Source organism: Neodiprion lecontei, chromosome 3, assembly GCF_021901455.1.
Source record: "Neodiprion lecontei isolate iyNeoLeco1 chromosome 3, iyNeoLeco1.1, whole genome shotgun sequence".
Taxonomy (NCBI): Eukaryota; Metazoa; Arthropoda; class Insecta; order Hymenoptera; family Diprionidae; genus Neodiprion; species Neodiprion lecontei.
Window position 1 is genome coordinate 20953397 of NC_060262.1, and position 15838 is coordinate 20969234.

At 37.2% G+C, this 15838-nt stretch overlaps 1 protein-coding gene across 2 annotated transcripts; it reads left to right on the plus strand.

Annotated features, from left to right (window-relative positions):
• Positions 1-21: 21 nt before the first annotated feature.
• LOC107227420 (SR-related and CTD-associated factor 4) lies at positions 22-15165 on the plus strand. Of its 2 annotated transcripts, none has more exons than XM_015668557.2 (15): positions 22-268; positions 733-861; positions 999-1290; positions 1822-2009; positions 2129-2410; positions 3057-3206; positions 3360-3628; positions 3943-4137; positions 4212-4345; positions 4571-4779; positions 4886-5063; positions 5137-5430; positions 5631-5846; positions 5989-7365; positions 8670-15165. In XM_015668557.2, exons 1-15 carry the CDS (start codon positions 239-241, stop codon positions 9587-9589), a joined length of 4863 nt encoding a protein of 1620 aa, XP_015524043.2. In that variant the 5' UTR covers positions 22-238; the 3' UTR covers positions 9590-15165. The 2 variants fall into 2 exon arrangements, with proteins under 2 accessions (XP_015524043.2, XP_015524042.2); XM_015668556.2 differs by having other exon boundaries at positions 23-268; positions 5622-5846.
• Positions 15166-15838: the final 673 nt, after the last annotated feature.

Sequence of the window (15838 nt, forward strand, 5' to 3'; positions counted from 1 at the left end):
GGTGATGTGTCGCGATGCATGTCGGGTAGCGGCGGCGGCGGGGAGGCGGCCATCTTGATTCTTGGATGGCATGGCCCAGCTCGGAAAGTGCGCGACGACGAGAAATGTAGTTATTTCGTTAATATAATAGGTTTATTAATACGGTAGACGTTTGTGGTGTGAACGAGGAGTGTCGCACCCGTCCGCGGGGCTCACGGTTATTTCGCCGAAGGGCAGTTTCGCCGTACGACAAGACGAAATGGATGCGGTTAAGGCGTTCAACGCCGAGGTAAGCTAGTTTGGCCTCTCCAGGCCGAAATTTAGAGGTCACCATTCACGAAGAGTCGAGATCGACTAATTAATAGCAAACCACCTTGCTACATTTTTCGAGCGAATTTATGCAAGCGTTCCAAGCTCTGAACCGTGTCGTAAAAACCTCGGGCCAAAAATCCTTTACGATATAGTACTCGTACCCGGCCGTGGTTCGCTGCTCGCTTGTTGACGATTACTTGCATCGGATCGATCATGATCTTACCGTCGATTTTCGAAGGGGAATCATTCTATCCTGTTGTTTGGATTAATACGATTTGAATCAGTGAAATAGTTTTCCATTTAATTTGATTATTTCAGTTTTTTCTTTTGTTTCTCTCCTGTATCAATCAAGCGATGAATCAAACTCACTGAAACTTAGCAGATTCTTATACAACTTTTATCCCTTAGCATTCTTCGTTTCACCTTGATTTGTTCTTTCAGCTCTCGTCGTTGTACGATGTTAAGCCACCAATATCCAAGGCCAAGATGACATCTCTTACTCGAGGTGCAATCAAGGCCATCAAGTTTTACAAGCACGTTGTTCAGAGTGTAGAAAAATTCATACAGAAAGTGAGTATTGAGCGCAGTACCATCAAGGGTTAAAATTTAAGACTGCCTTATTTTCACAACTAAGAATTATAATATCCTATGGCTTAGACCATTTTTTACACTAATAGTATATGTATTTAACATGTTTTTAATTTCAGTGCAAACCGGAGTACAAAGTCCCAGGTCTGTACGTCATTGATTCGATAGTTCGTCAGTCGCGGCACCAGTTTGGGGTTGAGAAGGATGTTTTTGCTCCAAGGTTTGCTAAAAATATGCAAACGACGTTTCTTAATTTGCTGAAATGCCCACCTGAGGACAAAAGTAAAGTAATACGTGTCCTGAACCTCTGGCAGAAGAACGCAGTATTTCAACCTGAAGTTATTCAGCCGCTTTTTGATCTTGCCGACCCTAATCACCCCATTCATAAGGAACAGCCTCCTAACAGTAATGGTATATCACAATTTGATTAAATAGAATATTAATTTAGTGTTTTTTATATCTGATATACTTCACGTTTGGTTACAACAACTGTTAAATCGTAGTTGAAGCACATGGTGTCGTCTTTTATCTATAAAAATTAATGTAGTTGCCTTATTAAATATCATCGTATATGTGACTGGAAATGACATTGACGAGATTTTTACTTAGGTTGAAAATGTGAGAGATAAAATGATAGCTTTGTGTATGATGTTATAGTTCATGGGAGTTCTTGATGCATTTGACAGAATGATTGATTTTATCTTATCATAATACATAAAAAACATTTATTATTAATGCTGAGTACAGCTTGACTGTTTGGTTTAGAACAAGAAACATGGGTGATGTCACTTTTGTTGGGCGATCATTTTAATCGTTAATATTTTCACCATTGAATTTATTTCTGATGTAGTGTCACTCTCTGCAATGTAGCCTTATGTCCAAACTGACTGGATAAACTGTAAACAAATCTTGAAATTAATTGTATAATTGTATGTTTTACAGGCACTCTCAATGTTACAAATGCTAGTAATTTAAGCTCCATAAGCGCAGTTACAAAAACACCACCTTCAGCAGTCAAAAACACACCTAAAGACCAAAAGATGTTCCCATCATCAAAGTCTATTGATCCAGCCTGGTTGGCGCAAACTAAAATGGAAACTGCGAACATAGCAAATGCTAGTAAAATGATGGTTAGTTATGATTCAAGTAAATTCCGAGTTGTTAATAAAGAAATTGATGGAAAAAATATATTATATAACTTTGGTGAAAAGGTAATGAATACCTAACAATATTGTTTGGTCTTATTCAGGGTCAAGGCGGAACTAATCAGGTTGATGCGACGTTGTTAGCTCAACTTCAGCACTTGCAGCAACTGTTACTGAAAAAACAGGAAGCAGCTACTGTTAATGAGAACCAGTCATTGGTCAAATTTGATAAGAAACTCCTCGACTTCGACTACGACGAAGAAGAAGATGACGATGGGATCATGGGTAGTTCACCTATAGCCATGCAGTCGAACTTGGGACAACACAATTCAGGACCAGCTGGTGGGAGCCTCGAAGGATTGGGAACTCTGCTTACTAATCCCGAGGTGTTTATGGTTGATTATTTAACTCAGTACAAGCAGTTAATTGCGCTATCCACGTCACTTTTTACTTTTCATCACCTATGGCAATAAAAAAAAAATATGGCTTCTGGTCGGAAGTAACTTTTTCTAATTTCAATGAAATTTTTCCTCGATGATCTCAGAAACTGTTGGATTAAAAAAATTTGCTATTTATACGACTTTACAATCAGATGATGGGTATTAAAAGTTGTTATGTCGTTTTGTTTGACCATACGCTTCTATTGACAAAAAATTCATTAAATTTGAAGGACTCCAACACAGTTCATTCGACGTTTATAGAACGAATAATACAAATTGCTATAAAATGAATAATTAAATGCAATAGGATTCAATTTTATGAAAGATGAATGAATTATTTTATGGAAAAAATAAATATTAATGACAAAATATTTTGATCATACTTGATAGTACCTCTAAGTTAGCGAATTGGTTTGCGGGGTGATGAAAAGTACTGTGAAACAAACTATCCTTACTGCTTGGTCTTATTCCTTCACACAAATTAAAACACATGATCCATATTTTAGTTTTTTGGTGAGTGTAACAGAGTTTCGTTTCTCCTCTCGACGACTCAACACATGTATAAATGCTGATTGCATTTTTCATATTTCAGGTCCTCAAACAGTTGCAGACATTACAGCAAACTATGCAGAGTGGCAATGCTACTGCAACGCAGCACGAAATGGAGGAAAAACGGCGCAAGTTACAACAAATGAAACAGCAAGAGGATGAATTTGATAAACACTTAGCACAAACAGTTCCTGTTAGTATTATTTCACATTGTCAGTGAAGGGTTGAAAGTTGATATTTGACAATATTTCTTATCGTATAATATAAAAAGGTATCAGAAAAGCGGGTAATCCATGCAACGATTTAAAAATTTAATTTTCTGTTATGTTCTGTTTTTCATTATCAGAGTTTACCGTTTGCCTCCGAATGTGAATTGAAGCCCTCCGATGTTCTTAAGCCATCGCAGCAAAGTGGAATTTATAATGCTGTAGCAAACATCAACATGAATGCTGCGCTCATGCAACAAGACATGAGTCAGCCACCGCCAGGTTATCCTCCGGCATTACCTTATGCATCCCAGCCTCCGCAGAGCTTGAGAGTCACTCCACAGTCCTCACTTCAAAATGTGAAAAGTCCCTTGATTGATGAGAGGCAGGATTCCATGGACTTTCCAAGGTAAATAAATGACATTAGCTGTAGTTACTCGTCTCATTCATCCATTGACTTACCAGTAAGTCAGAACTTTTACACTAAAATTTACGAGCGCAAGTTCGATCTAGTCATGTGTGGAGAATCCCGCCACTGTGCCTTAAACAAACTTGCCATATTATGTCTACATCCGTGATTTTTCATTACGTACAGATAGAAATCAATAATGCTTCTGTCTGGTAAAAAATCACTATACAATATATGTTTTTCATTGTAATATCTGGCGGAAACATTATTTAATCATTTATTACTATAGGAATCTCCTTTCTTCAATTTTATAGCTCCGCTCCAACAAGACGGGACAGTAGCAGTGTCGAGATAGTAAATTGCGACAACATAAGGTCACAAAGTGGTTCACCAGACAGGTATAGGCGACGTAGTCGGTCTAGATCTCCCCGTCACAGGGATAGAGACCGGAATCGTGAGAGGGATAAAGACAGAAAATCTCGGTCAAGGAGTAGATCTAGGCGCAGGAGGTATGTGAAACAGCCACCTACGGAGTTCCTTCATTTGTTGGCTTATTGACGACAATTCTGCATCTTTCTTTTAGGTCACGATCCAGAGAAAGAGATCGTGAACGAAAACGCGATGATAGCCGAGACAAAATGTCTGAGGAAGAACGGGAAAAACAAAGAGAACGGAGAAAACGAGGCCTTCCACCAATCGTAAGAGAGAAGCTTAGCGGTATGTGTGTTAAAGTTACGTATAAGCATGCTTTGTCCAAACAATTCCCCCTATCCTGGTTTCGTTTCCTTCTAAACACTGCCAAAAACAAATAAAAGATGGAGTTCCTACGATATGGCTCAATTTTTTTATTTTCTCATTCATGGATATAATTTAATCTGGATACCATTTTTTATTATCATATGTACGTTTTGGTATTTATTGATATTTTCTTTTCCCCCACAGTTTGCAGCACAACGTTATGGGTTGGTCATTTGTCGAAATTGGTTCATCAGGAAGAACTTTCAGATACATTTGGAGAACTGGGGGACATAGTTAGCATTGATCTAATATCGCCTAGAGGATGCGCTTTTATATGCATGAATAGGAGACAAGATGCTTATCGAGCTCTTACCAAGCTGAAAAGTCACAAAATGCAGGGAAAAGCTATAACGGTGAGACAATTTACAGTCACTCAATCTTTGAAACTCTAGGTACAAAAATATATCCTCGAGTGTACCATGTACTGTAATTTAATAATTTTGACCATTTCATTTACAGCTTGCTTGGGCACCAGGCAAAGGAGTTAAAGGCAAGGAGTGGAAAGATTACTGGGAAGTTGAGCTTGGCGTCAGTTACATACCGTGGAATAAGTTGAACAATGTAACAGATCAGGATCTAGAATTATTGGAGGAAGGTGGTATGATAGACGAAGATACACTGCCTCCCAGATTGAAAGGTATAAGAATAGTTGCAGGATTTTTGTATATTTCCTTATAAAACACTGTTATACCAAATTGTTCATTTTATAGGTAAACTGAAGCATGCTGTGGCAAATGCAGAAACGCTGCAGCACCAGCTACACCTTCAGCAGCAAACTCTTGCCACTGCATCTGTAGCGGGGACACCAATTCCCACATTAACAGATGGTATTGTTAATGTAATGTCCTCTGCCGAGAACTCTCAGCAGCAGCAACAGCAACAGCAGATGGTCGATACCAGTCAACCACCGCCCATTAGACCGCCCACCAGTGCATCTTTGCTCGCCCCCCCAAACTCTCAACTTCAACTGATGCCTCCAGGCTTTCCCATCACTGGTGTAACACGTGAGTAATGAGGATATCTGAGTTTCATTAGAAGTTGGAAATGCAATTCAGATTTCACTTCCTATGTTAGCAAAGCCTTGACAGAGTTACAGACAAATAAATTTTTGCAATTTTATCCCTAGCAACAATGCCCGAATATAATCAGCTTCTAATTAGACTATTTAATTCAAATAACAAAATACAAATAACAGGTATGATAGGTCCCATGGGACTTCAAATGACGCATGGACTGATGCCCAACGTACCTATCGGTGTACCTCCACCAAATATGCAGGGACTAATCGGCCCAGGTATGATGCAAACCATGCTGACTCCTCCAGTGAATTCACCTTTTGGAGCTGGAGTTGGTGTAGGTCTCCTTGCTCAAATTCCGCTTCCTGCGCCTGCTGCACCTTCTGACAAACCTAGTGCCACAGGTAATTAACTTTGTGTTCATTCTATGAAATTTAGAATATATTTATAGAAATTTAATCCTGTGCTTGGAAGTGGTGAAATGTTGAATTCGAATATTTACATTCGGAATTAACCACTGATCTGTGCACTCTGCTATCGTTTTAGGCATGCCGCACAATGTTCCGCCCATGGGAGTGCCTCCTCCGACATCAGAGGCAAATTTGGCAAATCTCCCAATGCTGAGACAGCCGTTCGGTATTGGTCCACCGCCACCGATGCAGATGCAAATGTCGCAGCAACATCACTCGGACGATATGGATGTCGAGATGGAAATGGAGGACGAAATACCGCAGAATACGATAACCATGCCGAAAGAAAAGCAGCCGAATTTGAGTGACCAGCTTCTTGCGGCAATGGGAAAAGCCCATCTGACCGAAAATAGACTAGAAGATGATGGTCTCGGCCGAGAAATGAGAGCCGAAAGGAACAGAGATAGGGATCGAGACCGGGAAAGAGAGAGACGAGACAGAGGAGACCGCGAGAGAAGCGATCGAGACGAGAGCGCTGATTCCAGACGAGATCGCGGACGGGGAAGAGATAGGGGACGCGACAGACGACGAGATGGTCGAGAGATGCGTGACAGGGACAGAGAGGAGCGCAGAGATCGCGGAGATAGAGACGGCCGGGAAAGTATAAGGTCAGACGTGCCTAGCGGTCTGCCAAATCAAAACAATACTCACGAAATGGACGGCGGGGGTTCAAAAAAGGACGTGAAACCGAGTCTAGCGGACAGGCTACGGCAGTTGGCTGATGGCACACTGCCTCTTGACGACAGAATGGACAGGAATAACAGGAGCGACAGAATCGATCGGGACAGAGGCGATAGATCTTACGATGATGTCATCGTCGGTGGTCGCAGACCGGGCGATTTACCCCCATCTTTAATGGATCTACCCAAATTTCCCCTGGGACCTCAGGACAGACCCGACTTCGGACCTAGGGGACCCGACTTCAGAGGCGTATCGCAGGATCTTAGGGATTTTCCTCAGCGTGGGCCTGGCGACCGGGACAGGCCGGGCTATGGGGGCAGGGGACCGGTCGGACCGCCGCGGGGACCGATCGACGATTTTACCGATCCGAGAATGCATGTCGGAAGATTCAATGATGACTTCGACAATAGAATGGGGCCCAATGGTCCGAGGGCTGATGATTTTAACCCAAGAATGGGACCCGTTAGGGATGATTTTGACCGTCCTGATATGCGGGGCCGGCATCCAATGGATGATTATGAGAGAGAACGCTACGAATACGAAATAAGGCAGCGCGAAGCTGGCTTTGATCCCAGAATGGCTGACGCTTTCAATCCCAGAGGTCATCCTGATCATCCGGACTTCGATCCTAGGCGGAGAGACTTTTTCCCAGGACCCATGGATCCGGGCTTTGGACCTCCACCTATGATGGGGCCAAGGGGACCCCGTGGACCCATGGGGCCTGATGGCTTCGGTCCTAGAGGCCCTGGAATCGGGCCGCCACGTGGTCACGGTGAGTTCATGTTTTTAATCTACTTTCTCACCTTGAAATTCAAGTTATCATCAGTTCAAAGAAGCATGTTTTGTGAAAAATATTAATGTTATGAAATCTTTGCTGAAATTTTTCAATATCACAAAATTTTACAAACCCTACAAAATACCAGGGTTAACATAACTGGTAATCTGTAGTTCTGAAATAACTTTCATATCATGACGAAGCTTTCTACTGAAGTTAGCAAAAGTGATATTCGATTTACTTTTTCAGTTTCACAAAATGTTACTGATAGTCACTATCTCATGTATCTGAAGTTTGGATCAATCAAACTTAATCGCAAAGTCGAGTTGTCACTGATACTAACTTCTGAAAATTCTCTAATGGTTCATTCTAATTGCAGCGAGTGGTGAAATAAAGACCGGTAATCAGAATGAACTACTTGTTTGTGAGCAGAGGTTTGATCGGTCACAACTTGAACATACGTACAATCAAGTGTGATCGGACGAAACTTCATCTAAATATTATTCCAGCAAAAATATCGACATTACTATACAGAATTATTTCACTAACGTTATTTTTTTTTCACCACAAAGTTGTGAAAGCCAAATGTATGAAAAACACGACAGGAAAGTTTCATGACAAAAAAATTCTTGCATTCCTTATGTGCACAAAGTATAGTATTTTAATATAACTATGTAGTATTTTTTGTGTTATAAACGGTATCAATTCTGAAAGTAATATGCAACTGAATTTTACTGTTATTTACATATAGATCTATTTTACAGATATCACAAAGTCCTTTCTTTTATAACCTGCTGAATTTGCTTTAAAGTAATTTCGCTGGAAAAAAACGAGAAAATCATTTTTCCCAAAATTAATAACATACTAAAAAAAAAACTCCATGAAATTTTCCTGTTTTGTTAATTATGTGGTCATTTTGTGGAACGCTTATCAGGGAATTTGAGTTGCAGTTCACGGAAAAAATAGAAATATCAGTTTTTTATGTTCAAAGTTGAAACGAATTTTTTATGACAAATTTGATATGACTAATTGCTTCCTTTTTTCAAGAGACAAAGTGAAAGATATAAAATTTCCATCGAATGTAGGGGTAATAAAGTGTGTAAAATAATTAGGACACTTGCTATCTAGGATAAGAAAATGTCATAGAAAAACTGCGTTTTGAGTTCCGGAAATCCAGAAAATTTTGTGAAATTTATTTTGTCAAATTAGTGGTTATCCTGTTTTTGTAAAATCAAAAACCTGTCAGGAATGCTCCAGCTAAAGTTTAACTCCAGCGCTTACTCTGAATTACGTAATTCTAGGCCCTCCTATGTTTCACCCACGGGGTATGGGTCCAAGGGGTATGAGACCTGGTATGAGGCCACCTTTCGGGCCTCGAGGGCCGCCGTTCGACCCTAGAGAAGCAGATTCTTTCTTCAGGCCACCGTTTGATGATCCGCGTGGTCCTCCAGGGCCACATATTAGACCACCGTTTGCAGCGCTCGGTCCTCCAGCTGGAGGGCCTGATGGTCCTTGGAGAAATCAAGAAAATGGTCCACCAGGATCATGGCCATTAGACGAGGTGGAGAATGGTGTTGAACATGGTGGAGACGTTGGCGATCTGGAGGAAAATCACACGAGTCACAGGGACAATGAGGGAAGAGCAAAGTCTCAGGATCGTGAGAGTCGTAACAGGAGCAGAAAATCAAGATGGGGCAATGTGAGCCCGCCACCTGCGGATCATACGTTCAATGAGGAAAGATCAATATTCGGCGAAGAGAATGATCATGAGAAACAACCGTCATCCTCAGCTCCGATTTTAGAGGAAATATTTGAAACAAGCAACGAGAATTTAAATGACTTCGATGATTTGCCTGAACATGGTTCTGAGTTAGTTGAAAATTTGGAAACGTGTGACGCTCCGGAGCACTGCCATTCTGCAAGTAACCAGAAAGAAAATGACAAACAAGAAGTGGTTCACATATCTCCTGAAACAGCAAATGAGTTTGCCATAGAATCCAAGAACGAAGAAATGGATGGCTTAAACGAATCTTTTAATGCACCTGACGATCATATCGATTCTTACGAACCTGAGGAAAAAGTCTTTGACCCAGCGGACGAACACGTGAATGTGAATATTGAAAGTGTTGAAAACCAGGCTATGCCTGAATCCCGAGACGATCAAAACGAAGCTAATGATCATGTTGCGTCGCCAAAATCGGAATCAGATGAGCTGCTATAGGAAGTTAATGAATGACCAAAAAGTAAATTTTTAGCTAAAGAAGGAGCCGAAAAAAATCAATGTACGATAAAAATTAAAAATACTGCAGATTTGATATTCAGCTAAGTATGAAGAGATTGAAAGAAAGGAGTCTTTGTGAGTGAAAGGAAGTGAAAACAAAAAACCAGAAACACTAAGAAAAGCGTATGCATGCTGTGCATATTAAACGCATACATATATACATCCAAAAATATGTATGTGTGTATGTATATATATATCTACACATTGTACATATACATTGCATATATACTTTACGGTGGTCCTTATTTGACGGTTGGACAAATTTTCTTTGGTTATGCTCCCAGATCTGTTCCAAATCATTAAAAAAACATCTGTAAAGTTTTAAGGCTCTACGGCAATTGGAACACATGTCTCTAAGCTCTGAAAGTTTTAAACATAAAATGCATGTAGTTTTTATAACCAGGTATATCGTTTTGTATGACTTTGATATAAATTAAGGGACCGATTTCAAACTTGGCAGTGCTGTTGCATATAATGATAGAAACAAACCCTGAAAATTAAAAAATTTTATCATAATTTTATAATATATTACTTTTGTTATATAAGCTTAATACCATCATTTTTATTAGGTTTATACATTAAGGAACAATAATTATAAAATTGTGGCATTTTCAGAGTTTGTTCCTATCATTATGAGCAACAACTCTGCCAAGTTTCAAATCGGTCCCTCAATTTAGACCAAAGTCATAAAACACGAAATACCTGGTTACAAAAACTAGATGCATTTTACATTTAAACCTTTCGGAGCTTTGAGGCATGTGATCCAGTTGTCATAGAGGCTTAAAACTTTACACAGACTTTTTTTGAATGATTTGGAATAGATCTGGGGGGCGTCCCAACAAAAATTTTTCCGACCCCCAAATAAAAACCAATGTAATATACATATATACATAAATGCATTGTGTATACGTATGCATGTATAAGATGATATTGATCAAAGTTATTTAATCTAGGAAGTGAAATACAGAGCGGACTTTCGGACTTTTCTTTTGCGAGCGCCATACTCCGGAGTGGTGGGGAGCTATGGGTCCAGTGAGTTTATTTTTACTACTAAAGTCATTAGGTAAAGTCGCAATGAATAATGAAACTTGATGATGAATGATATCTTATTCGTTTAGACAAAGCAAAGTTAATGATAATAATAATATTATTAACAAATTAATTAATGATTCCATCAAAGCTCTAAACTTTTAATGTATATACATTATACATACATACATACTTGTAGGATATACAGACATATGTCTGTATACTGCTGCTTCTTAATTGAACACTGCTGTGATAGTGAACACAGGACCTGTCTACTAAGTACCTATAGGAAAGACAAAATGATAGAAAATTAAAGAGAGAGAGAGAGTAAATAGTAACAATAGCAATAATAATAGTCAGAATTAGTTGTCTTCAATGAAAATGAATTTGATTTCTTTCACCGCGTTTTTGTTTAATCAGCAGAGTAGGATATAAATTTTACTTATTGATGACTCTTTTTGACCATCAATCAGAATTTAGATTGCTTTGAAAAGTAGGAAATTTTTGATGAAACGCGATCACCGATTAAAAATATGTGGGTACAATTGAAAGTAGTAAAGTATAACTAGTAATTTTATTATCAGTCAACGATAGTTTTTCTTAAGTGTCTTTTGTTTCTTTTCTTCTTCTGACACTTCTCAACTTCCATTCACCTAGCTATTTCGCCTGCGTAGTAAAATTTTTTTTTTTTTTTTTTAATTTTGTTTTTAGTGAGTAAACTCGTAGGGGTGAAGGGACAAGAAAAGAAGGAGAAAATAGAAATTGTCGAAGTAAAACTTGTTTTCCAATGAATTGTTAGCAGGGAAGGGGGCGGGTACCTTACAGCGTGCGTATGGTATCTTGTATTACTCGTTTATGTACCGAGCCTGCAATCATGTAACGTTATTAATTTATTGAATTGTACATACATACACGCGTATATTGACTAAATAATTTTATATTTTCATATATAGACGAAATGAATGAAGAGTAGCAAATATATTCTATATAATTACGTAAATACAAATGAAATAAATGCTGTGCAGTCAACAGTTGCTCAAGCATAATCGTAATTATATTCAAAAATGAAATGAAATGAACTGAAAACGATAAATAATCAAAAAAAAAAGAAAATAAGAAAACAAGAAAAATAGATAAAAAAGTAATAATAAACATTTTATACAAATCGTTTGCAAATAAATATGGCGTTATCATTCCAACTTTCTGCACTGCTCCTAAGAATAAAATACTATTTTCTTACATACTTTGCATCATTGCAGAGAATTAGGTTTATCTTCCGTAACTTCTTTCAAGTTTGTAATTATTAAAGTGAATCAAACTTAATTTTTATTTCAATTTTCTTCTCACCGTGCTTCGTGTATTAGTAAAACTCTGCAGAAGTATACAATAAAAGCATTTGACGACTCAACAACAAAATTTTCCAATTCTCTACGTATTGCATCTCTATTATATGTACATTATAAAATATCTTACATTATCTTATAAATGAATTGGACTTCATGTTGCAAGAGCATATTTTTGATTTGAAAAGAAAAAGATGAGTATACGTGAAGAAAACCTAGGTGTATCATATTTGATGCAAAGTTATGATCGAAGGTATACAATCAATAACGAGAATGAGATGATATAAGAAATAAAATGAGGTGGATATTTTTCTTGAACAACCCTCGGTTCCTGTGTTCACGCGCAAGCAAGCAAGCATTCAAGTGTACCCTACTTGTACAACGCAGCGATGGATAACTCGCGCTTGCGCTCAAACTGAGTGACAAGTGCAAGGTACTGTCCCTATTACCTACGTACGTCATTCGTTATTAAATTAATATTTGAGTGAAGTTAAAATGGAAAACGAATAATTTGTGTGTCGATATGAACAGATATGTGAAAAATGACGTCAGCCCGCACCACTCCTGCAAAGGCAAAGAAAGAAACTCTCCGTACACTCGCTCGCCCTTACTTTGTGATTCCAACCGACTCAATAACACGATTTGTATTTTAGTATACTGGTTTTTTTTTTTTGATCAAATAGGTCCGTATTCATAGCTGTTATTACCAGAAAAATTTGATTCTAAAGAAAAAGGTGTACGATACTGTAATAATCTTAATTCTGTATTAAATAGATAGGTATAGTACCACAACAGTATAAAAAAGAGAAAAAAAAAAGTTATGGAATTTCGTACCGTGCACCTTTTTTTTTATATTTTTTCTTTTCTCAAAAAACTGTATAATTAATATCACATCGTATAAAAATGTCCAATAGCCTTACAATTGGAAAAGAAAGAACAAAAATGTATAGTCATAAGAATGTTATAGCACTTGAAACATTTGTTGAAAAGAATGGGAGAGCTCCGAGCGTATTCCAGTGTCATTGGGATTTGTTTCTTTTTTTTTTTAGGAGATTCATTGTAAATTGTGATTTTCATTAATTCGCGAGACTAGGAAGAAGATAGAAAAGAAATTATTTGAAGTTAAGAGCGTTCAAGTTCTAGCAATGTTCAACTAGATTTTGTATCTTCAATTATTAGTGGAATACCGATTATAACTGCAAGGAGAGGAAGGGAAAAAAGATACCACTCCATTGACTCCGAGGAATGAATGAGAGAATGAATATATATTTATCTATAAATACGGACCTGACGCGAGCGATTAATTTGTTTGGTTTTTCCTTTACATGAGGATATAGTCGTATTTTGAGAATGATTTGGATTTCTTTTTATGCTGTACCGTATGGCGTATTAATGAAATTTAATAGACTTTCATTGTATCGTGAGGTTTGATCAACTTTTGTTGTCACTATAATGTAATTATTATTATTATTATTTTCACTACTACTATTATACTTTATTTCTTTTAAATAGTTTTAGAACAATCGATTAGTTACGCTATTATCGCCCTTACTACTCCTTAATTTAAATTTTCGAAGTCGATTATCTCCATTTCTCCTTCAAAGCCACAGGGGACTTGTTGCAGACTTAAGGGGGGTGTCCTGGGCGATTTCGACATTGACATATATATATCCAAATATCGAAGTCCCCGTATCTCAGACGTAACAAAGGGCTAAACAGCCCTATTTTATACACAATTCTGAACAGAAACACTCCTATTGCGATTTTGTAAAATCCGTGCCATTTCTTTATTTCTACGTCAAATAAAAATGTAGTGGAGTGATTTTGTGCAGAATTGTGTATAGAAGGGGGCTGTCGAGCCCTTTTTAGATTTTGAGATACGTGGACTTTGATATCTGGAGATATTTACGTAAACCTCGAAATCGACCAGGGCACTCCCTTAATAAACTCTACTCAACTCCACTAAAATGTCAATATACTAGGAAGAAAAGGTTCGTTAAGTCTTTAGTATGGAGTGGTGCATGTGGCACTATTTCAGAAATCTATGAAATTCGTTTATTCTTTTTTTTGCCATGCGTGCATTTCTAACTTGTTTCTTTTTTTTTTTTTTTATTGTTATTTGGAAAATTTTCAGTTTTGTGTACCTACGTATATCGTGTGTGATCAAGAAGAAAATATCAGTTCCAGTGTTTCAGTTTCTTCGAATTTACGTTATTTGTGCAACAGGTTGATCATAATGACTTTTCAAGAAAGTACGGAATATTGTACCAAATAGAAAAACTAATGAATAAGAATTCGAGAATTATCTTTGCCAAATATTACATGACGATCCGTTAGCTCAAAGCCGCTTCTGAGAACGTTTATACACATGCCTTATACCGCGTTTGAATTAGTTTGGACTGTCAGCGATTCTTGGGAAAATTATCGTTCGGAAATACAGTATAATATGCAAAGCCACGCTGTTCTTTTTCGTAGATATAATATATATATTCGTATGTAACACATGTGCACATGTGACATCTCCATACTTAATAGGAGGTATACACGATAGATAAGTATCAAGAAATGGAATAAAATAATTCGGATTTTTCAAAACTGAGCTATGAGTGACAAACATAGACGACGATGACGACTACAAGTAAGAGATTTGCAAAATGACACGCCATAGCCTACGCAAAAAAAGTCTTTCGTCAGAAAGTAATTATTGATTGTAAATCGGGAATTGCACGTACAGCAGTTGCACTATATCGAAGTATAAAGATACAATAGTACAATAATTGATTAATGAAAGCTGGAAATTGATTATTCATCAATCAATTAATTGTCAATGCACGTATATGATTGAGAAATTAGTTGATTTGTTATGTGTTTTACACGGGCGTACGATGCATATGACGGAATATATTACAGGTATACTTAATACCGAAAAAAATTTGACTAAGGATAAAGATGTACACTTTCATTTTTCTTCGGCCAAGAATTACCCGTATAATTTCACATTTATTAAAATGTAATGGAACAGAGTGTAAGATAGTACGATTTTGGAATACTGGCGGTGCAACTACAGTGATGATGCTCATTATCACTACTATTGTTACTATCATTAACGAGGAAAGATAAGATACAAAATTGAGCAATTTTGGATCGGTTAATATAAAAAAAGGGTGGAACTACCCGTTTACACTCACCGCCACATGACCCCAATATTTACAATATCTATAATGCGTTAAGAAAAACTTCGTGAATATGTTGATTAATTAATCATTACCATTATTACCTACGTAGTGTTTTTTTTTCGCCGTTGTAATAAATATATAATTAAGAATTCACGGTCGTACATGTATATATTATTAATCAGTTCCATGCGTATATTTACACGATTGAAAATTATATTATAATATTGTGTGATCTTAACACTATTATTATTATTATTTGTATTCGCAGAGACTAGAGTTATAAGAAAATATTACCCCATTAAAATATAGTTTACTCAAATTAATTTGACATTCAGGTAAACTTTTATTATTACCGTCATGATTACTATTATACATAAATAATTAAGATGTAACTTTGAAGTTATGCAAATAAAATTGTGAAATATTTTAGGTTCTTTATATTCACAAGTGATGTTGCGTACCACAAAAGTCAGTCGGATATATTTGATCTACTGAATTGGCTGATTGATTTGATCAAAATTTTCCCTTGTATCATTTTTTTTCAAGGATATCGTGGATATGGTCCTCCTAGGGCATGTTGAGAAGAGTATGACAAATTGTTCATTACTTTTATGTTACTTTTTATAATGAAAGATTGCAAA